This window comes from Danio rerio, chromosome 3 (genome assembly GCF_052040795.2).
Source record: "Danio rerio strain M-AB ecotype USA chromosome 3, GRCz13ab, whole genome shotgun sequence".
In the NCBI taxonomy this organism is placed as follows: Eukaryota; Metazoa; Chordata; class Actinopteri; order Cypriniformes; family Danionidae; genus Danio; species Danio rerio.
The window spans coordinates 20,157,015-20,182,500 of NC_141023.1; the positions used below are offsets into that span (position 1 = coordinate 20,157,015).

Sequence of the window (25,486 nt, forward strand, 5' to 3'; positions counted from 1 at the left end):
AATCCCAAAATAGCACTTGACTTTAAGAGATTAAGTGAAATAATGCAATGATTATACAGTAGATTTTGATGGTAAGATTGTAGTCTGAGGAATAATTATGGTTTCACGATTATTATACATTCGTCAATTTTGCCAGCAACCAAATAATAACGCACAAAAATAAAAACAAACGACAGACAATTTGGAATCCAAAGTGAAAGTGAAAAAAGGTTTTGACATAGCAATATATTAAACCTGAAAATAATCTAAATATAAATTAGTCTATTTGTAATATATACAAGTCACATAAATAATACAAATGTAGTTAACCTCTGTCTAAAAGGCTCTTTTGATTGACTACATTATAGCATTGTTCTGTTTTTTGATGTAATGCATTTTTTTCTACAAATATATGTACACAAGCATTGAAGAAAAAAAAAACTCTAGCTAGCTTTTGACTGCAAAAGTATCATTTGAGAAATACAGTACGGTGAAAATAAACAAAATTAAACAAGGTCAACATCTCTGGATTTGGTTAATTGCTGAGAGAAGACTTTTCTAATTTCTGCATAACTTAAGCAGAAGTGACTGTCTTAATGTTCATGTGAATTTTTACATTAGATCAATGATGAACAGAAGCACTGTTAGCATGCTGACAACAAAGTTGCATTAATAAAGTCCAATGTTAAATCTTGCAAGCTTGGCAAATGAGCCATAAGAGAAAGCAGCAGCTTATCATGTGATCTCACGTTATTTTGAAAAATGGTCATTTATATATGGATATGACAGGATGACTGTGCGCTAAACTGCGTGAGGACCAAAAAAATGCGTATTTTATAATGTCTGAACTTTAAGCTGTCGCAGAGTTGGGATAACTTTTTATTTTGTTCAAAATGTAATGGTTCTGTTGATAGGCCTTTACCATTTATTAACTATGACAATTTAAAGTGTGGTTAATAATGAAATAGGTTAATCGCTGCATCTCTAGTTAAATGTAATGCATTAAAATAAGTTTCATTACATCTTTTGTTAATTATTCTATTGTCTCAAAAAAAAAGTGCTTAAATTATTAAATGCATTACAAAAAAGTGTTTGTGTATATATTTTGTGATGTATACATTCCCATTTCCTATTGCAATTTCATTAATATTATCACATCAAAAATTTTATGCATAAATGTATTTATTAGTAGCGAAAAAAATATTTTTGCCTATTTTTTTTCTATTAGTCATTTTAGCAGTAAAATGTAGATTTTAGGCACCATTTCTAATTTAATGAGCAACTTTAAATGTTTTGCTTTCATTTCAGCTCATTGCAATGAATTATTTTTAGCTGTTGCCATTAATACCAATGTTGTTGCAAACATACAAAATAAATGTCATTACATTCCACTTTTTTCAAACTTTTATTGCAGATTACCAAAGCAAACATTTTAACTAAATAAATGATTCACTTTAAGAATAACAATGTGAACTAGCAAAATAAATGTTAAATTATGATTCCACAGACTTTAAGAGCACCTATGATGAAAATCATCTTTCTTAAGCTGTTTGGACCAAACTGTGTGTTGGTATAGTGTGTCCACAGTCATATTGGGGTGATATAAAGACAATAAGCATCCTTTTTAAATTTCCAGACATTAAAATAGAATCCAAATGCCTCCCATTTTTAAGGCTGACCGCAACTTGACATAGGAGTGTGGTTTCCCCACCCATCGAATTGATTGACAGCTGCATATTAACATGTCTCCATAGTATGCGTATAATCATATCAACAAGACAGGACGTGCTCAAAGAAACCGGGAATAAAAGATCTGTTAAGCTCTCTGTGATCATCAATCATCATCAAATGTGATCAAGAATGAGTTTTACAAGTTTTTAAAACAGTGCATGTGTAATGAATTACAGCGATTTACTACAGCTTTACATATCAGCACAGCCGCATGTCACTACAATTATAAAAATAACGCTTTATTCCTGGGTTGTGGATGTTAAATGAGGTTTATTTCGTACATTAACAAAGCGGATATCCATACAGCAGTGGATATTAACCTGTATCCTGTCACATTTGCTGTGCAAAAACAGTGCAGACCTAAACGCGCACGCTGTCTGTGTGTGTTCGCTGTCTGTGTGTGATCGTGAACTTTGTAACGACATTGTGTGTGACTCATCGTTGCAACTCCACAACAAACACATCAAATAATCATTGGTAAAGTTCTTACTGTAGTATTTCTCGCAAACGTTACTTGAGATCTGCTTCCTTCAGGTTGCCTAACGCAGTGGAGGGTGGAGATTGTGGCACACTGACAGGCACGTGGGAACGATGGGCGGGGAGGACTAGCCTTAAAGGCACAGTCCACAACAAACACTACAAGATGCTTAGAGTTAAAAATCTTTTGAAAGGTATAATAAATAATAGGATGGGTGTTTTAAGCTGAAACTTTACAGACACATTCTGGAGACACAAAAGACTTATATTAAATCTGGAAAAGGGGGTAAACTAGGTGCCCTTAAAGTATTTGGTTCCTCAAAAGGTGAAAGAATTATTACATCATTTACATCAATGTTTTTGGTCCATTGATGTAATAAATGAATCAATAAAAAATCCTTTCACTAACTGAAAGTGTTCATTTTGACATGAATTAAATCACCAATCTTCAGTCTTTATTAGACACATTCAACCCTCCCAATTTACACAGGCAAACACTAACACTATGAACAAACTTCACTGCTCTGATCTATATCAGGCCTAACATGACTGCCATATTAAAAGCCACATAAGAAAAAAACTCCAGCAAATAGTGATTTATGATGGGGTATTGAAACCAAGCAAGAAGACTGTACAGTTGAGCAGTTCTGCAAATGTGGAGTTATTAGACCACACACACACACACACACACACACACACACACACACACACACACACACACACACACACACACACACACACACATGCCTGGACTGAAAATTAGGCCTCTGATAGGTAGGATGGATTTGTGTTCTACTGAGACCACTAATATAGCTATAATAAACTAATAAACACTGAAGAAATGAGACACCTGTATTAAAAAAAAAACAAGCTGTGCATGATCGTAAACTGTTTTAGAGTCTCTGTGATTGGGACGGCCTAAAAGGATGGGGAGCTGCATCACTGCTTTTGAAGTATAATGAAAGAAAATGGGAGGCAGAAAGGAGGGAAAATAAACACAGACTCACCTTTTTACTCTCCTCCATCTCGTGTTCAAACATAGCGCTGAATACTGGAGAACGTGCTGAGAAAGTGAAAGAGAGAGAAAAAAGTTTTACAAACACAAACTTAGGAAAAGGAAAAAAAAAATCAGGTAATCATAAAACGAAACATCGACAGGCCACTTTTTCAGCAGCCTTGGTTGCCCAAGTATTTTTCTATTCACATTCTCCGAAGGCAATTTCAAAATTGCTTTCGATAAAAAGTTCATTCAATGAACCATATCAACTACTTCAGAGATGAATCAGAACAAAAAAGGCGGCAAAAAAGCCACTACAAACTTGGAAAAGAAAGGCACATTATAGTCTACCTTTTTTCATAAAGAAATGCGCAGCCTTGCTTTCAATGACAACCAATTCCATTCATTTGTATGGCACTTTTTGTGAAACCATAAGAGGGGGACAGTGAACAAGGAGGAAATATTTCAGTCATCAACATCAAAAACTAAACATTTGAAAGTGGTTCCTCAGACAATTTGAGCCTTGGTGCAATTGCTGAACCTTTCGGCTGATTAACCCAGGGGATGATGGCGGCTCTCTCTCTCTCTCTCTCTTAAGCCTGGATATGGAGTCGGATCTGTCTAGGGCAACTTTAACTTGTTTAAAGTAGCGTGTGAAGTCTGGCACATTCTCTCCTTCACACACACACATGCTCTAATCACAGCTCAGACACCAGCCGATCAGCTCCGTCTCCACGGCCATTAATGAGCACTAGCAGGTACGGCCAGATAACGAGGAATCCCGCCTCATAGTGAGTGACAGCGAGAGAGAGAGAGAGCGAGAAGGAGAGAGACTTCTCAAAGCTACTGCCCTCTCATATAGTAGACATACACTGGCAGAAAGCAATGCAAATGTTCACCTGACCGCATATCTAAGATGCCTCTCTGGTCAGTGCATGTTTCTCTGTCTGTAATGTCCAAGGTTTTAATAGTTTCGCATTTTAAATGTTTTTATTTTGATACTTTTTTACATTAGCTGTACCTTTTTAAGTTTTAGTTTGTGTCATTAATTGTCTTGTTAGATTTCGTTTTGGGTGAACACGTTTATATTGAGTTATCTTCTGATGGCTAATTCCAACAGGATAACGCGCCATGTCATGAAGTGCAAATCATCTCAGACTGGTTTCTTGAACATGACAATAAGTTCTCTGTACTCAAATGGCCTGCACGGTCACCAGATCTCTACCAGAGCATCTTTGGGATGTGGTTGAACAGGAAATTCACATCATAGATGGGCAACCAATAAATCTGTCATGTCAATATTGACCAAACCTTCAGAGAAGTAATTCCAGTATCTTGTTATATATTTATATTTCAATATTTTTGGCAAAAGATAAAAAAACCAGTTAAATCATTTTATTTTATATACAATTCTTTTTTGTATATAATTTGAAGTATTTGTTTGTAAAACAGACATGTAGGTGTTTATTATTTTTTTACTGTTTTATTTCACATAGTTTTTAGTGACTTTTGTTAGTATAGGCCCAATACCAATTCTATTTTTGTACCCCTTCCCGTTGGTCCTTGAAACAGAGTGTGAAGGGGAAGAGTCTAAATGTACACCTTAAAAATAAAACATCACTACAGCACCTGCACAAGTCATCATATGTCATCGCAATTTCTTGCTTTATATGAGACTGATGATGGTGACTGCTGTAGTTATTTCAGTTGTGTTATTTTTTGGTATTCATCTTCAGGAAATCAGGATATCATGGTAATCATAACGATATAATGTGGCAATAAGATTATAACTGTACTGTGCATTTACACCATGGTGATATTCATTATGTAAACACAAAAATAACATTAACATTATAGCAGACACTGTAAAAAGGTCATTCCCAGCCACTAGACTTTCAGAAAGGAAAAATCTCAGTTTTAAGGGCTATCTAGCCCTTCTCCTTAGCCCTAAGCCTTTAAGCTAAAGAGAATTGGCTCACCCCTACTCCTTCACGTGAATGTGCAAAAAGAGGGGTAGTGGTAAAGGAAAGGTCTAGAGTTGGGATTGGTATAGTATATGGTTAGTTTTAGTATGTCATTTATTATGTATTGTTTACATTTAATTTGATTTGTTTTGACCAATAGTTTTAGATTTTGTTTGTTTCATTAGTGATATGTTCACCTGTTGGTCAATGCTTCAGCACGTCTTAACAATGTTTGAAATGTTAGTAAATAAACATAAAAAACCTACTGAAAATATTGTAAAGATAAGTACCATCAACTGATATAAAAATCTGTATTTTGATAATGTCTAGTTTAGTTTAATACTAAAATAGCAGTGAGGAGTATTAGTCAGCCCATAACAGTTGACATGACTCACTGATCATCTGCAACAACCATCTGCAATAATGTTCTTTAAACCTACGCAGGACAACATCTCAGCATATTTGAATAAACAGCATGTAAATGTGTTTGTTTGGATGTGTGTGTTACCTGCCAGAATGGCCTTGTGTGCCTGAAACTCCTGGCCGGCGACACACAGTGAGCAGTCTGTGAATCTAGAATGTTCCCACAGTCCGCCAAGCTCGTCTGCCAGCCGGCAGTCAGGAACCTTCACCATGTTCATTGTGTTCTGCCCAGAGATGTTCACTGAGTCCTGCACCACACTCACCTGAACACACAAAAGAGAAAAAAAAGACATTTTAATCAGTGGTAAAAAAACGTATGTATGTTAAAAATTTACATATTTTACATCTACAGTCCAACACATACTTTTGCGTCAAGTGTTAGGGCATAGCCCATGCATAGTAGCATACAGTGATGTTCACTCAAAAAGTTCCTTTTTTTCAATCTAAACTTGTTTAAAGGTATTTTGTGTCTTCTCTATTGAGACATTTTCTTGTTTTACCATACCACTATTTTTGTAGTCAGTATCAATAAAAGTTAAAAAATAAAATAAAATAAATAAAACACAGCTCAGTACTAAATGTGACCTGGACCACAAAATTGGTCATGCGGGGCAGTTTTTTTGAAATTGAGATTTATACAAAATCTGAAATTTGAACAATCAAGCTTTCTTTTGATGTATGGTTTATCAGAGGAGGACAATATTTTTTTGAGAATGCTAGAATTTAAGGGTAGAAAAAAAATTATCCTGAGAAAATTACCTTTGAATTTTTCCAAATAGTAATTTAATTTTAAAAGTTGTTCTATTTAACCACTTAAAAAAATAAATAAAATGAAAATGTAAAAATAATAATAATAATAATAATAAAATATATTATTATTATTATTTTTATTATTATTTATATTATTATTATTATTATTATGTTTCTTAATGATGAGTTACTAGTGGTTCCAATTATTATAGATAATGCAACCAAAAATTATATATATAATTTGTTATTTACTAACGGTGTCAATATTTATAGATGATGCAATTGAAAATTACCACAGAGAATTAAAATAATAAATTAATTAATAAAAAATAATACGATTTTAAATCAGTGTTCAAACATATACATATATTTAACCTGTTGAAAAATGTACATATTTCATATGTATAGCCCAATTAATAAGGCTTATAGAATAGCCTATGCATAGTAGCAGACACTGATATGCATCAAACCAAAAATGTAGCTATACACACTGCCATGCATTTCTTCTCAAAGTCAAAGACAATTCACCTCTTTTCTTTCAAGCTTCTTTCACCATTTTTTTTTCTTAACCTCTGTCACAAGTTTGTTTCTTTTCCACCATCACATTTTCTTGTTTCACCATACCAACATTTCTGTGGTTAGTAGTATCAATACAAGTAAAAAATAATAATTATTAAAAAAATACAAAATTTACAGCTCAATACAGAAATTGGTTGGCCACAAAATCGGTCATTGAGATTTATACATTAATCTAAAAGCTGAAAAAGCAAGCTTTTTCTTAATGGTGTATAGTTTATTAGAACAAGACGATATTTGTTTGAGAAAACAGCTATTTAAATGGCTGGAATTTAAGGGCAGAAAAAATAAATGTTATTACTGAGAGAAAAAAAATTACCTTTACATTTTTCCAAATAGCAATTAGTTTTTAATAGTCCTTTATATACATCCACTTTTATAAATAGACAAATAAATAAAATGAGTTAAATTCTAATGGTGCCAATAATTGTAGATGATGATACTGAAAATTACCACAGAGGATACAAATATTAAAACAAAATGAAACAGATGATTAGATACATAAATTACATATAGATATATTTACAGAAACCTGTAAAATAAAACCAAAATTTAAATCCTTAAAAACTCTTGATTGTTACTATTTTTCATCATCATCACGTATAAATTGGATCAACTGGTTACATGTACTATTAAAAAATACACAAATAAATACCAGACCCACACAAATCGAGCACTATTTTCAAAGACAGCAGAATGATGTGCGTGGGGTTAACTTTTATGGCTATTTTAAAGACACATTTAAGGACATCCATATGTCAGCCAATATGGTAGAACCTCATTACAGTGGCTCAGGGGGGACACACCACAACGACTGTTCAACAAGGGCAGCAGTCTAGTTATCTCTTAATTTACACAAATTGCCTCAATTTGTTACTGGTCTCTGTGTGTGAGCGTGTGCATGTGTGTGTGGCGGGCCACCATGCTGACTTAGCCACCTGTTCCCGCAGACATAAGCAGGTTCATTTATCTCACTCCAGGAGTCACAAACACACGCACACACGCAATCTGAAATGCCACAGGTTCTCACACCAAGTTAATTGCTGTAAAAGGCACATTTCTTTAATGAGCAAAAGTCCTTATAGAGCAGACTGAGCAGGATTACATTTACAGCATTTTGGACATCATAGGATAACGGCTGACACTTTACTACAATAATACCTTAAAATATATATTGATACTAAGTAATATTTTCAAAACCACAGAAAAATGTTGCAACATCATGAATTGAAACGACATTATGAACACCTTCATTTGCAAAATTTAAAGTGTTAAGGATTTTTACCTTCTCAATTTTTCAGTCCCAGTTAAAATAAATATTTCAAGTAAAATAAATGTGTTTTTGTTTTAAATCATGTACCATTCTAATAAAAATCATAATTCTTAATTTCAATTATTGCTAAAAAAAAAATAAAGTACTCACCTAGCTTAACTTAGAACCGTAACTGAAGTGAACTTATTTTAACTAAACACAGCCATATTACCCTGCAGCCCAAGACAGTTACTCACTAAAGCTAAGCAGGGCTGAGACTGGCCAGTACCTGGATGGGAGGCCACATGGGAAATCTAGGTTGCTGTTGGTGTTATTGAGGCCAGCAGGGGATGCTAAAACTACAGTCTGTGTGAGTCCTAATGTCCCAATGTAGTGAAGGGGACACCCTACTGTCAGTCAGCACAGTCTTTCAGATGAGATGTTAAACCAAGGTCCTGACACTCTCTGTGGTCATTAAAGATCATGGCACTTCTCATAAAGAGTGGGGCTGTAACCCTGGTGTCCTGGCCAAATTCCAGATTACAGATCATGGCCTTTCAATCATCCCCATCTACTGAACTGGCTCTATCACTGTCTCTCCACTTCAACAATAGCTGGTGCGACTGCACTGGCACCATTGTCCACTGGACAGGACAGGCTAGACATGAAGAGGCCAAACCTTTTCTAAATACAGCAAACTGTATTAAATTGAAGTTTCCATGGGAAATATCCTTATTTATTAATGTACTCAAATGTTTTTGAAAATGTCAATTATTTTAATGATATAATAAAATAAAAAATCCACTAATAAAACAAGAGTTTAATGCCAAATACATTAGTCAAGCTGGACTAGCCTTTGTACTTAGGGGCTGATTTTTTCTGCTTCGTCACCTATTTTTTAAGTTGTATTAATATTTGTAATTAATAAGTTGTATTAATAAGTTGTATTAGTATTTGTTGACAGTATGTACATATTTTATAAATCTGATTTATTTACAACATTTAATGGAAAAATTTCATTTCAGTTAACTTTTTTTTTTTTTAGCTCAACAATCAAACAAACAAGGCATTCCCAACCCTTTATCATTTTCCCTCTGGCGAGCCAAATCAAAAGATACAAAGGGCCAACCTCAATGTCAAAGAGAGAGCAATATTGTACCTTTTCAAATATTTCAATGTCGCTACTTATCGAAATATTACATTTTAAAACACTGCATGCCACAAATAATGAATGACCATTTCAATATGAACTGTCTGTAAACAACTCAAGAAAACTGAATTACTGCATAATTCTGTTCAAGCTCAATATATCATAATAATCAATTAGTATTTTGTCTCAATGTTTAGAGGCACAACATGAGATAAAATCATGGATTATGAGCCAACAGGAGTGAAAGTGACACAAAAGGAGAACTGAGAACGACACTGAGATGGAGGAGAGCGAGTATGACACACAGGAAGAGGGTAAAAGAGCAGCACAAACAGGAAATTAAATGTCAAGGACCCTTGTATGTTCTTAATGGAGGAGCAGACTTTGCCCTGAAGGAAAACAGGGAAGACAGCAGACGAGAAGGAAAGGGATAAACAAGGATAGAGTACAAGCAGGATGAGGACAGGTTGGGGGAGCCAAACCTGTTATTTTTTTCTGCTTAGATTTTCTGCTGTATATTAACTAAAACTAACAAGTTGTTAAGGGCATCGCAACAAATAAATATTTGACTAAAAACACTGCAAAAACAGCACAACAACAGATGCAACAACCAAAAACCACATGCTATATATATTTATATATATATATATATATATTTATATATATATATATATATATATATATATATATATATATATATATATATATATATATATATATATATATATATATATATAGGGCCGATAGACGATGCCATCGTCGATGGCAAATAGACAATTCGATGCTGAGCCAGCATCGCCAATCCCCACCCTGCCCCCGTTGCAAACCCACTCGCACAAAAACACACTCAGGCCCCATTTACACTAATACGTCTTAGTGTTAAATTGGCATTTTAAAACGAAAATGATTCACATCCACACCGTGTTTTACCTAGCATTTAAATACAGCCCACCGTCCTCTGAAAACGCACATCACGTGACCACACACACACAGACACAGCCACACACACACACAGCCACACACTGTCATGCGCTCCTCTGACCTCCAGGCAGAGAGCAGTGCACGTTGGACAGTTTATCAAGGATGTACCGCTGGATCGTGTCTCACTATAGTTGTTAAACGTGATATTCAGACATCCCATGTCTCCCATAGTCTCTATGCATTTGCGGGACTTATAATGCCCGCAAACGAGTGATAATCTCCCGCAAATCACCATCTCCCTCCTAATACTCAAATAAGTCGAGCACCCTTCTCACTCCGGAACCCTCCTCAACCCCCATTTGTTTTACTTTGGCTAGAATAAAAGCAGGTTAAATTAAAAAAATTAAAAAATAAACATTTCAAGGTCAATATTATTAGCCTCCTTAAACAATAATTTTTCGATTGTCTACAGAACAAACCATTGCCTAATTACCGTAACTTGCCTAATTAACTTAGTTAAGCCTTTAAATTGCACTTTAAGCTGAATACTATTATACTGCAAAATATCTAGTAAAATATTATGTACTGGCATCATGACAAAGATAAAAGTTATTTTATCATTAAAGGGTTCTGTATGTAAGTTTGACACCCAGTAATTGAACTATTGCACTCCTGGTTCAAAACAAGGGCAAGTGCGGGTTGCCAGATTGACGACACCAACAGGAGTGAGCCTGACTATTGAGCCTAAAGGTCCATTTAAGTCCTGTTCAAAATAAAAGCAACGGCATACGATAGAGGGAATATTCTCCATGTTTCCGTGTTTTTGTTCAAACGAACACCTGAAATTTATATTTTGGAAACGACTTTTATTTCACACAGGTGAACAACAAAAAAATGACAATGATGCCCTCAGTTAGACCTCATGTGCTTCATTCAGTGTTAAATGCTAATAATATGGGTGTGAATGCCATTTTACGTGACATTTTTTGCCATACTACTGAAAACAGCAGAAGATAGTAAATTAAATAAACCACTCGTCACCTTAGAATTATAGGGTTCTATCACACATTTTTGTCAAAACTGTTACTCACATATTCTTATTAAATGACAACTTATTTACATTATGGGATGCTTTTTAATAAGTTCTTTACATTTTAAGACTTTATTTTAAAAACAAATGTTACACACATACTGTTTGCTAAGGAACACAAAAACTTTAAAGTTTGTTATCTCAAAATCATTCAGAACGCAAATAGAACCTTATAATTCCAAGATGACGCAATTTAAGCATATCAGTGACTCAGAATGTACATTTAATAATGTTAAAGAGGTTTAATTTGTATTAATAAGATTAAAAATCTTATCTTTTTGTTGCAGTGCAGTGAATGGCTTTATCTAAATTAGTGATTCGTCTAGTAAAAACAAACAAATTGCTCGTCACTGTGCATCTCGTCACGTATCATGTTGTTAGTACACGGATGTAACCTGCTCACTCAATGTTTACATTTGCACCTTATGTGGAACTCTGAATCTGAGTCTCTTTTTGGAGCTGCTTTCAGTAGCAGACGCATACTTTGAGAGCCTTTCTGACTGAATGAATGAAATGAGCTGTTTTCCACCAAGGCAACCAGGGGTGCTGAAATATAATTAGATTAACTGGCAGTGGGCGGGTTAAATAAAAACAAAAACAGACATTCCGGCACATAACGCTCATTTTTAAAGCAGAAAATCTGACTTCAGCATTGGTTTTCAGATAAACAAGAATGTTCACTTAGCATGTTTCTTAAATATGTGCAAACATAATATAGCATTTTATGCTTTAGAAGAGTCCAAAACTTACATACAGCATCTTTAAAACTATTATGTTTAGAAATGGGTTTAAAAAAAATCTTTCCAAAAATATACAAGGGGGCTTAATAATTGACAAGGGCTAATAATTCTGACTTCAACTGTACATATACAAATAAGAAATATATTAAAACAAAAGTGAGTGCATTTATATAAAAAATAAATAAATAAATAAATAAATAAATATATATATATATATATATATATATATATATATATATATATATATATATATATATATATATAAATATATATATATAAATATATAAATATGAAAAAAAAAATATATATATATATAAATATATATATATATATATATATATATATAAATATATAAATATGAAAAAAAAAAAATATATATATATATATATATATATATATATATATATATATATATATATATATATATATATATATAGATAGATAAAAATATATATATAAATATATATATATATATTTATATATATATATATATATATATATATTTATTTATCTATCTATCTATATATTTATTTATCTATCTATCTATCTATCTATCTATATATATATATATATATATATATATATATATATATATATATATATATATATATATATATATATATATATATATAAAATATATAGAATTAAATAGAATAAAAAACATGCAGGCAGGCAAGCTTGTAAATATGCAAGTAATTGCGTTAAATCACAAACACAAGAAGGCAGATGGAGGAGCCAAAATGTTTTATTTTTTGTTTGTTTAGTTTTTTTGCCAAATTACAGAACCGCTTAATACAGATGGTAGCTCAGACGCACTGGCGGAAATGTTCACATTTTACAACAGGGTGATTAATGAATCAGTCACAATAATTTCTGCATTTCACATTAACATAAAACAAGAGTGGAGAAGCCTCGTGATTATATCGCAACATTGCGATCTACATCATACTACATGGCTCAAACTTCTTTATTTTTCCATCGGTAATAAACCCGTGAGGAAAATGAATGGGAGTTTACCCAAGGCTGCTGAATAAGTCACTGGCGTCTGGTGTCAATTTGTATGTTTACAAACACAAGACTCTATCTGGCGCCTCAGAAATAGGACGGATCACTACTTTAAAGTCAAGCACATCACTTTAATGAGCAGTGTGAGATGGGCACTAGAGCAGCTCTGTGCTGTCTGGACTCGAGTATGAGTGAACTGTTTACTGAGAGCGTAAATCTAAACACAGAAACTAATGAGGGAGGAGGGCGGAAACTAGTGTGCGTACACTACACTTTGGCTGAATTTGATTAATGAACCTGCAAGACACACACACACATGGTTAAACCCAAGTGTGGACATTCATCACTCACTCATTAGTGGCATGTAAAGCAGCAAGAGGAAGAGATGAGGATGGGGGGGGGGGGGGGGGATAGAAGAAACAATACTTCCAGGTGACTTCCTGCATCTATAAATAAACACCTCAGGACAGTGGCAGTCTTGACTATTAGCGCAGCACCAGCTTCATGCTAATGAGCTTGTCTGGGTCATAATGAATTCATTGATTAATCAAACCAAGCGGTGAGTAATTTACACATGCTTTAATTAGAGAATTACCACACGGTATCCTCTCACTTCGACTGTTAATAACAAACACACCTCTACTGCACGCCAACAGAATTTACAACTACTGGACACTACAAGTACATGTTGTACAGAAATGGCTTTGTGTTGGTATACATTTGAAGTGGATCAAAACCTTTCATCAAAGTTGTCCTTAAACTATTGAACACCCGTTTTTGCCTTAGGACAATTTTGAAAAAACTTTTGATCCACTTCAAATGTCGACTACTGTGTGCGTGTTAAAATAAGGGAAACTAAATGCAACCCTACTATTTGAGCTCTCAGTAATAAACAAGATTTCATATAGCTTTGACTATTACCGTGGTATTTAAATAAATATACACTCACTGGCCACTTTATTAGGTACAGCTGACTAGTACCGGATTAGACCCCCTTTGCCTTCAGAACTGCCCTAATCCTTCATGGCATAGATTCAACAAAGTACTGGAAATATTCTTTAGAGATTTTGGTCCATATTGACATGATAGCATCACAGTTGCTGCAGATCATAATGTGAATCTCCCATTCCACAACATTCCAAAGGTCATCTATTGGAGTGAATCTGGTGACTGTGGAGGCCATTTGAGTAGTGAACTCATTTTCATGTTATTTTCATGTTCAAGAAACCAGTCTGAGATGATTTGCGCTATATGACATGGTGCGTTTTCCTGCTGGAAGTAGCCATCGAGAAGATGAGTACACTGTGGTCATTAAAGAATGGACATGGTCAGCAACAATACTCAGGTAGACTGTGGTGTTGACACAATGCTCAATTGGTACTAATGGGCCCAAAGTGTGCCAAGAAAATATCCCTCACACCATTACACTACCACCAGGCTAAACCACTGATACAAGACACGAGGGATCCATGCTTTCTGTTGATGCAAATTCTGACCCTACCATCTGAATGTTGCAGCAGATATCGAGACTCATCAGACCAGGCAACGTTTTTCCAATCTTATATTGTCCAATTTTGGTGAGCCTGTGCAAATTGTAGCCTAAGTTTCCTGTTCTTAGCTGACAGTTGTGGCACCCGGTTGCCACCCGAGTGGCTCAATGTTCGTGTCATGCTTTTAGAAATGCTCTTCTGCATACCTTGGTTGTAACGAGTGGTTATTTGAGTTACTGTTGCTTTTCTATCAGCTGGAACCAGTCTGGCCACTCTCCTCTGACCTCCGGCATCAACAAGGCATTTGCACTCACAGAACTGACCATTGTATTTAAAACCTTGAGATGGTTGTGCGTGAAAATCTCAGTAGATCAGCTGTTTCTGAAACACTCATACCAGCCTGTTTGGCACCAACAACTGTCACGTTCATTTCCTTAAATCACATTTCTTCCCATTTCAGATGCTCGGTTTAAACTGCAGCAGATCGTCTTGACCATGTCTACATGCCTAATTGCATTGAGTTACTGCCATGTGATTGGCTGATTAGAAAATTGTGTTAGCGAGAAGCTGGACAGATGTACCTAATAAATTGAGTGTACATTGTGGCTGTACTTTATCCCCCTACGCAAAAGTTTTAAATCCAACACTGGAACATTAAAGTGATTATTTCCATGTTTGTCCTAACCATCCACAATGGGGAAACACAAAGCGTCTTTTTTTATAAGCATTTTTTTTTATTTTTGCGGTGTCGCAGCTGAACAACAACTAACTACTATGACAATGATCACCTCAGGTACTGATTATGTGCTTTATTCAGTTTTAAATGTTAATCATTTAATGTGAACTTTTTTTGTCATAGTATTTGAGCTCTCTGTAATAAACTAAATTTGATACAGCTTTGACTATCTTTATAACTGTGCTGTTTAAATAAATATATATTGTGGCTGTACTTTATTTTATGTTGTCCATGTTACAGTGTAACTGTACATACAACATAACTTTTGCAACTGTTCAATACAGAACATACTAATGAACTACATTTACATTGTTGTTAGAGTTAATATGAGGGATAGGTTTAGAGTTAAAGGGATTGTTAACATAAATAAGAATATTTCAAATACCTTGACATAGCTGACGCTGTTCTGGGCATTTATACTGCAATTTAAGAATTACTAAGGCAATATTACTTCCGAATCACTAGTAGACAGTGGGGTTTCTATGTTCCATTGTGTAGAGTTTTTTTTTTTTTTTTTTAACTGGTGTTTTGAGTTTGTCAAAAATGCTAGCGATGCTACTCTAGAAACAGTTCAGACTCAAAATCATCAAAAATGCCGAGAAAAAAATAACTTTAATCATAAAATCAATAAAACTAAATAATCCATCCACTTAAACATATTTTTGCCCCGCCCACACTCCTTATCGGTATTATGCCAACCAATGACAGATCTTGCACTCTGCTCGTCACAAAATGTATTTACATGTTCTGGTTTTTAGAGAAGTGCTCCAAAGAGTACGGAGAAGGCTATGAGAAAATACCAGACCTAACATGTGCAATTAACATAGAAGTATACATTTTAGTTGAATTTAACACAACGACCCGACCACATGCAACCTGACATTAGAACACGATAAAACCTTCTTTCCCATGTTAAAATTAGTTTTTGTCCTAAACATCCACGATGGTGATAAACAAAGCTTCCATTTTATGAAAGATTTTTATGTTTGCGACAACAGCAAACTATGACAATGATAACCTCAGGTACTGATTGTGTGTTTTATTCATTATTAAATGTTAACAGCGCGAGTTTGAATACCATTTAATGTGACCTTTTTTGTCATACTGAAATCAACAGAGTATAGTTTACCTCAGAACATGAAAATAAAATAACTAGCAACCAGTTTAAGCATGAAGATCGGAACTGCTAAATCAGCGCACAAACACAAAATCAGTCACTCAGCATGTCCTTTTAAAAACAAAAATGATGTCTAATGTTTATTAATTAGATTATAATCCTGCCCTAATCGATTGTCTCTGGAAACTTGTCGCATCACATGTTAAGACATGGTGTAATTATGCCAAATTTATTGTAATTACAAAAGTATGTGGATGGAACATGTGCAACAACGGTATCTAATAAATTGTGTTACCTACTTTAAATAAATAAATTAAAAATATAACAAAATAAAATATAACAAAAAATAAAATAATAAAATTTAAAAAATAAAAGAAAAAAGCAAAGAAAAATCAATGCTCTGCATCCAGTTCTCATTTTGGTGCAATTCTCTAACACAGAACGCTAATAAAAGATAATACAAAATTCATACTTTCATTCCTGCATGTTAAATATAACACACTTATAACATCCTCTACCACATAAGTATCAGAAGGACAACTGTGTATCCACAGTTTTATTCATTGAATCCAGAAGAAAGAGACAGAGAGGTGCTGGATTTATTTGTGAGCATCTGCGCTTTTTGTGTGTGTGTGAGTTTATACAGTCTTTCCATCTCAGACTACACATACGCTTTTACACGCATCATTTCCACTCAAGCTGTTCAAGTCTGGTCCTGACCGCCAACCTCCCTTTTTCTCCTTCACCTGATCTTATTCCTGCTTTTCCCTCCTCCTGACACCAGCATCTGCCTCTCTTCTCACAGAACTGTTTGCAATTATGTATGCGTGCGAGCAGACCCGTCTGCAGAGATCTACCGACCTCATACATCCTTGAAAAGGGATTCCTTGCTTCAACACCCTTTGTAGAGATGCAAGCTCAACACAGAGGTCAAAACTGTGTTTTCGGTTGTTCCTCAAAAAATCATAACATAACAGTTTTTTACATATGAAGTGTGAATGTTTGCATGGAAACATTAAATGTGAAATACTAAAGCAATTACATAATCTTTCACATTCATTAGGGTAACATGCTTTAGCACTTCTACCTCTCTCTGTCTCTCATCGCCTCTGAGCTGTGTGTGATGAGGGTGAAGAGGAATAAAGCAGATGCTGCAGGTACAAAACTTTCACTTAAAGTGACAGTTCACTTAATGGAAATCCTGTCAATTTGCACACTATCCATTCATCCCAGATCTGCACAGATTATTCTAAGATCTGTGTGTGTGTGTGGTATATTGCACTTTCAAAATGCAACTAAAACAGAAATACTCAAACATAACTTAATTAGATTCGTTTATTATGTCTTGAAGCATATCTAAAGTGCTATTAAACTATGGTTATAAACCACCAGGGGCCACCTCTTGCTCTTAAAAGTGAGTCTGTTCTGTGGTTTCATTTTATTTAGCATCAAAACACCTTGAAATAAATATAAAAACAGTGGGATTCCCTTTCCTTTTCATTAAAGGTGCCGTCGTCCCTCCTATGTAATCCTCAAAACAGTCATATAGACGTTGTTTTCCTTACATATTATGTATGTGTAATTTGGAGTGAAAGCCTGAGTTTTGGGTGCATGTTTAAACAGATAAATACAAATAATGAATAATAATAACAACAACATCTAAAGATGTCATTCTTGAAGGTTTTATTTATTTATTTATTTATTTTAAACTCAACTTATTTTGTCCTGAATGAGCATAAAGAGTTAGATGCATTATAATGTTAGATGTGAGCATTTTTAAAGTGGCCCCTCTGTTATTTAATGCGGTCAAAAAAAAAAATTTTATAAATGAGATTCATATATATATATATATATATATATATATATATATATATATATATATATATATATATATATATATATATATATATATATATATATATATATATATCCACTACCGCACAAAAGTTGGGAGTTTTTTTTTCACGTTTTAAAGAAAATTATTCTTCAAAGTGGCATTTGTTTAAATGTAAAAAATAATAATAATTCATTGTTAAATATTCAATAAAATGTTAAATAACTGCTTTCTTAATGTATGTGGTTTCAAATAAAATTATTTCTCCAGTCATTATTGCTATTACCAATAAGAAGAAGAAGAAGAACAACAACAACAACAACAACAACAGGAATAAGAACAAGAACAAAAAGAAGAACAACAATAATAATAATTATTAATATTATTATTTTAAATATTTTTTTATATAATGATTTCTGAAGAATTATCTGACTCTGAAGACTGGAGTATTGAAGCTGAAAATGCATCATTAAAATCAATTAAATAAATTACAAAATTAAAAGTATAAACTACTTTTGAACAGTTATTTTATAGTGCAATAACATTTCACAATTTTACAATTTGTACTGTCTTTTTGATATAATAAATGCAGCTTTGGTAAGCAGGATAAGCTTATTTTAAAACATTTAAAAATCATACTGACCCCAAAACTTTTGACCAGTAGTCAGTCTATCTATCCATCTATCCATCTATCTATCTATCTATCTATCTATCTATCTATCTATCTATCTATCTATCTATCTATCTATCTATCTATCTATCTATCTATCTATCTATCTATCTATCCATCTATCCATCTATCTATCTATCTATATATATATATATATATATATATATATATATATATATATATATAAAATGAGCAGCAGATGTTGCAGCCGTAGTGGATCTGGAGATATCAGTGTGGCATATGGCTGCACTGAGTGAAAGATGGCTGCTGTCAGATGGAGAGAGAGAAAGTGTAGAGCTCATTTATTTACTATGAGCAATCTACCTGCAGGAGGATGGAGAGGTGGAGTGAGAGAGCGATGGAGAGGTGAGAAAGAAAAAGAAGGAGAAAGCAAAAGCAAGTGAAGGAGAGAGCAGACCTGAGAGCAAGAACCAAAATACAGATGAAAACAGAAGGAAAAGTTGAATCAAAGTCAACAAACAATTAGCTAAAACTGACACGTATATCAGTCTGATTTTCCTCAATCTTTAATATAAGGCAAAGCCTAAATTTGAACCTTCTTAAATCCCTCCATCACACTGGCCACAATGACAGCGAGTTCTCCACCTCTAATGGGACCCCTCTCCTCATTAAAAACATAGAGGGAGAAAAAGAGAGGAAGAGAGAATGAGAGAGAGAGAGAGAGAGGAAGGTATGCTCAGGCCCTTATTTAAGGAGCCAACACCTAAAAAAGAAACTGCAAAACAGAGGACAGAGAAATAGAGAGAAACACCTCAAATGTAGGCAAAAAATGAGAATGGAATTGTGGGAGGAAAACTGAGTTAAGAATGGTGCAAGAAGGAAGAAAAGAGGAGGAAAGTTCTGGAAATAATAATGAGAGAGGAAGCGAGAGCGGAGAGGAGGAGGTGGTGTTGGTGGAGGAGAAGGGGAAGAGTTTGTCCATCTTCATTAGGGATGTGAGAAACTGCATATTTTCAAGACTAGTCCACTAATTAGTCTGAAGGAAACCCTGTATAATTAAGCTGATTTCAGGTTCACCTGACCCCTATCAGACACATTTCTTTGGGAGTGTTTACACACAGCAAGTTAAAGTTTAAAAACAGCTTGTGGAATTTAAATGGCATCTCGAGACTTGTTTTTTTTTTTTTTTTTAAAGACCTAAACTGGTTTATGATACAATTTAAACTGAATATAATCTAAAAAGTGTTTAAAAGGTCACACTTTACAAAATGGGACAGAAGCTAATGTCAGTTCATAATGTATTTACTAACATGAACAGACAATGAACAATGCTTGTAAAGCATTTATTAATTCTTGTATTTAATTGTATCTTGTTTATAATGCATCATTAAAGTCAAATGCTGTGCTTGTTAGCATTAGTAAATGCACTGTGAGTTAACATGAACAAACAATTAACAACTGTATACTCATTATTGAATATTAACAAAATATCGTAATAAATGTATTGTTCGTTGTTTGTTAATCTTAGTAAATGCATTAACTACATGTCCCATGTTGTAAAGTGAAACCATTTAAACTGCTATCCACTACCTGACAAAAGTCTCGTCATCGATCCCAGTTGTAAGAGCAAAAAATAATAACTTGTCTTCTAGTTGATCATTTGAAAAAATTGGTAGAAGGTAGATTTTTCTGATGAGTCATCGGTCATCTGCATCCCAATCATCACAAATACTGCAGAAGACCTATTGGAACCTGCATGTGCCTATAATTCTCAAAGAAATCAGTCAAGTTTGGTGAAGGAAAACTCATGGTTTGGGGTTACATTTAGTATGTGAGCGTGCAAGAGATCTGCAGAGTGGATGGCCACATCAACAGCCTAAGGTATCAAGACATGTGTGCTGCCCACTACATTACAAACCACAGAAATTCTTCAGCAGGATAGCGCTCCTCATACTTCAGCCTCCACATCAAAGTTCCTGAAAGCAAAGGTGCTCCAGGATTGGCCAGCCCAGTCACCAGACATGAACACTATTGAGAATGTCTGGGGTAAGATGGAGAAGGAGGCGTTGACGATGAAACCAAAGAATCACTTTCTTTGCCATTGCAGATAACTTTATTAGTAAGTTATTTGAGTCGTTGCAGAGATGTATGGATGCAGTCCTCCAAGCTCATGGGGGTCATACACAATATTCATTCTTTTTCCACTACACCCTGACTTTATATTCTATCCTGGACATTATTTCTCTTAAATGGCAAGAGTTTGTCTAAGCAAAGTCAGACGTTACTGTCCTAATTAAATAATCAAAAATCAAGACATGATCATATTTAATTTTGGTAAAATAAGCTTAATCTAGAGGTCTTTGCCTTTCATATAAGCCACTTCTGATACCAAATAATAAACTAGAAGTCAAGTTAAAATTTGTTGTTCCTAAAACTTGGATAGGCGACAAGGCTTTTGTCAGGTAGTGTACTTAACTATTATAAATATATCATCTTAGGTCAAGTAAATATTTCTTTTTTTGCTTATTAACAAACTCTTAAAAATTATAATAATAATTATGGCTTATTACAACAACACTGATGAAAAGAAAAAGGAAAAAGAAATACAAACAGAATAAATGTTTCTTGGGAACACAACAGTACATTATAATTATAATGATTGCTGAAGGCTCATTTAACTCTGAAAACTAGAGTAATGGCTGCTCAAAATTGCACTTTTCAATAGAATAAATTACATTTTAAATCACTATAAACATCTTTAACTGATTTCATAATATTACTTTTTATAGTTTAATTAAATAAATGCAGTCTAATGAGACTCAAGATAAGGCTTACTGATCCCAAGCATTGAAAAGTAATGCATGTTAAACCGGTGATGGAAAGCACAGTAAATGATTGACCACATCACCTACCTCACAGAAGAGCGTTAACTTGTCATCAGGCAGCAGCCCATTGGCCTCATCTAGTAGAAAGTCTCGCCTTATGAACTTCTTGAAACCCCAGTCTTTCCCTTGCACGAAGCGATATGCCCGTTGGCTCTCTGCATAAAAAAAACAACAAATTAAGAACATTGGGCTGCAAATTAATTAGTTGAATACCAAAGATTAGCTTTGTTTCAGGACTTGTCACTAAATACAAATAAAACACACACACATACATATTATACACAGTAGAAGGAACTTTCATCACACCACCGAATATCCGCTAATTTAGTCAAGTATTAGAGTGAGGAAAAGCAATCTATGCAAGACTTATCACACATATCTCAGACTAATCTCAATCCAAATACTCCTTAAGAGGCTTTTCTGCCTATCTGGCGAGCTCTATAATCTTGCTCTCCATTCTGTGCCTGTTTATTCAGTGACTTTTCATCTCCTGCTATTAAACCTCTATGAACCTCCACATACATGCATTGGGTTTTCTGGCTACTATATCCAAACCTCTACTCTAGTCTTGACTGAAGATGTATCAGCAGGATCAAAGACGCCATCCATGTGATTAGAGTTGAAAATCAAGCACTGGCAGCGTAGACTAAAGAGATTGTCTTGCAGACATAAATTCATAGCAATAGAAAGACAATATGACGATCGCAAAAATTTTAATTTCATTAAAACTCTTTTCTTTATAGAATGTGATTTATAATAAAAAAAGATGACGCAGAAGAAGAGGAAGAACAGGAGGAAGAGAAATAAGAAGTAGATAGAGAAAGAAAGAATGGGATGAGAAAGAAGAACAAGAACAGAACAAAGAGGAAGGAAAAAGAGGAAGAAAAAGAGGAGGAAGACATAGAACAAGAATAACATTTGAAGACATTACAGAAAAATAGATGGACTTCCATCACCCTGTGTTAATGCATATTTTGAAGTTTTGCATGAGAAACAAGTAATGGAAACAACAAATGTAGTTGCAAACATGTTTTTAAAGCTTACATGAAGTGGTTTAAGGCTTGTGTGAAATAGACTTATTGTGAATAATGGGAGATTGAAACACATTTGTAGAATAAAAAGACATAGTGAATAGGGCTGAGCGGTTATTTGAAATTGTATCGAAATCACGACTTGAAAATGTGCGATTTCTAATTCGTCTTACCGCATGATTTGCCCACAGTAATATTTTTGAACCCATCATAACGCAGCGCACCTAAACAGAGCGTGAGAACAGGAGACTAGGCTTAATGACAAATAGCCAGCATAAACAAGAAGTTCAGCACAGGAGGACCTGGTGCCCAAAAAAGTCAACGTCTACGGCGCATCACTCCCAATATGGACACAAGCCAGGCGCCTTTATGGAAAATAATGAACTTGTGTGTGTAAAAGACGCGATATGTGAACGTACTATTACATGGAAGCGTCATAAAGAGGTCTGTGGTCTATGCATGGCAAAAAAAAAAAATCTGTGGACGCGTACAGACGTACACACAACTACTTCTGACGTGTGAACAAACAGAACATCGAAGTGTACTTGTGTTTGACGGCGTGCACACTCTACACACACACCTTTACTAGGTGATTTTTGTATTTTTTTTTTTGTCTGTTTTAGAGACATTAGAGGTCTTGGATAAAGATCTAAGTGTTTTCCTTTGGAAATATGTTTCTGATTCACACTTTAAAACTTCCGTGTGTCAAAATCATGATTAAAATCAAAATCGCAATATTGTTCAAGAAAATCATGATTTCACACAGCCTAATAGTGAATGTCCCACATGACCAATCAACTGTTTCCATTATGTTGCCATGTTTAAAGTTGGTTGCTAGGTTACCAATACCACAGTCAGTTGCTCTAACAACTTGATGGAAATTTATTTAGGATTTTATTTTTTTTTGCAAACTTAAAAAAATAAATAAAAAAAACATTGTATTGGCCAGCTATTCATAAACAAGTAGACAAATTTAGGCCTTAAGAACCAAGAAGAATGAGAAGAAAATGAAAAATGAGGCACAGTATAGCCGATACATAAGACGTCCAAGAAAGTGAAGCAGTAGGCAGTGGAAGAGAAGGCAATAAGGTAGCAAAGAACATCAAGAACAAGAATAAGAAGAAAAGAAACTACAAGAGAAAGGCAAACAAGTACAGAACAAGTAAGAGTGGAAAAGAAGGTGTTGACAAGGTGAAGCAGGCAAAGAGGTGGGCAAGGAAGAGGTTGGCAAAGAAGAACAACAACAAAGAAGAAGAGAAACTTTGAAAGTAAGAAAAAAACAAGAACAATGAGAAGTAAAGGAAAAAACTGGAAGAAAAAAGAAAAAGAAAATGAAGGAACAAAAAGGAAGGATGAAGAACAAAAAAGAAAGTGATGCCGATTCAAGACTGTCGGGAGAACCATAGTAGAGGATTTCTCCTTAGTCACACACAGAAGCCAGGACAAGAGAATGAGAAAAAAAGTAGGGAAGAGCAGAAAAAGAAGAAGAGATGAATAGATTCCTTTGTGCTTTTGTTGCATTGTGGGTATGCGTGACAAGCGCACTCTATCAAATGTGACATCCTCTCTTCCTAAACGTTACACTTGTTCTAGTGAAGCATTTTTCCTCTTTTCTGTGTCGGTCGAGCGCAACTGGGGGCTCAAGTCATTGCCGGTTAATCTGCCGCTGCTGTTTGTTTGTATGTGCGTGCAGGTGTTTTAACATGGTGTGAAATGGCTGTGTGTTCACAGTTCGACTTTGACAATCATACAGATACACACAATGGAGAAGGGCAACCAAAGACATGTCTATCAAAATGTAGAGGATACACAAAATAAAGAAATAGAGGGGAAATTAAAGTATATAATACAATTTACTGAAGTATGGGTCTAAGTTATTCCACTGCAGTATTGCTTCCAGGATAGCTCATGAGTTGTGATGTCTGGAATTGGACAGACAGGAGTGTTCACAGATGGCATGCTTTGATTCAGCAGCTCTGGAGAAGATGCTGATGGACCGGCGGGTAATTAACCCTCCCAGAATCAAGAACTCCGAGGTAAATCAAGTTACTCACCTATTAAATGCAAGAAGTGGAATTTCAAAAGATAATTTTTCAAACCCCACGCCATACTGACATGAACACACTTAAGGAGAAAGCAACTTCAGTCGAGTTTACACCTGGCACTCAAAATTAGACAAGGGAGACACAATCCCGTTTTATCCCTACTGTTTTAATATATCTATTTGGTTCATTTTCTATAGGTGGATGCATATATGATAATATTAGAAGTCATCTTAAAGACTATTATGAATGAAATTTAGGATAGATATATCGATGATGTTGTTGTTTTTTCATAGTCATAAATTATTGTATTATTGCATATATTTGTATTTGGACTAAAATAAAATATAAAAAAAAACTAAAACCATTATAAAGCACTGTTGAAGCATAAGAGGTAATTTGAACATAGATAAATGAAGACCACAATACTTTGTTAATTTTTTACACTTTAGGCCTATTTTTTTGTACTTAAGACCCCAAATCCTGTCCTTCAGTAACCTGTATTTAAATGTATCTTAAATGTACCGTGGTCCCTCATTAATCGCGGGAGTTATGTTCTAAAAATTGCCCGCAATAAGTAAAATCCACGAAGTAGTACACTTTATTTTTTACAGTTATCATAGATGTTTTAAGGATGTAAAACTCTTCAATACACTTTTTACACA

General features: G+C 34.4%; 1 protein-coding gene across 6 annotated transcripts in view; it reads right to left on the minus strand.

Moving 5' to 3' along the window:
• Window positions 1-25,486, minus strand: part of spop (speckle type BTB/POZ protein) — a 136,614-nt gene that overhangs the window by 13,718 nt on the left and 97,410 nt on the right. For all 6 annotated transcript variants that reach the window (NM_201130.3, XM_087241835.1, XM_087241837.1 and 3 more), the window contains 3 exons: window positions 21,776-21,903; window positions 5,657-5,834; window positions 3,195-3,250 (listed from right to left, as the gene is read on the minus strand). In NM_201130.3, the coding sequence (NP_957424.1) occupies window positions 3,195-3,250; window positions 5,657-5,834; window positions 21,776-21,903 (362 nt within the window). The remainder of the gene's footprint in view (window positions 1-3,194; window positions 3,251-5,656; window positions 5,835-21,775; window positions 21,904-25,486) is intronic.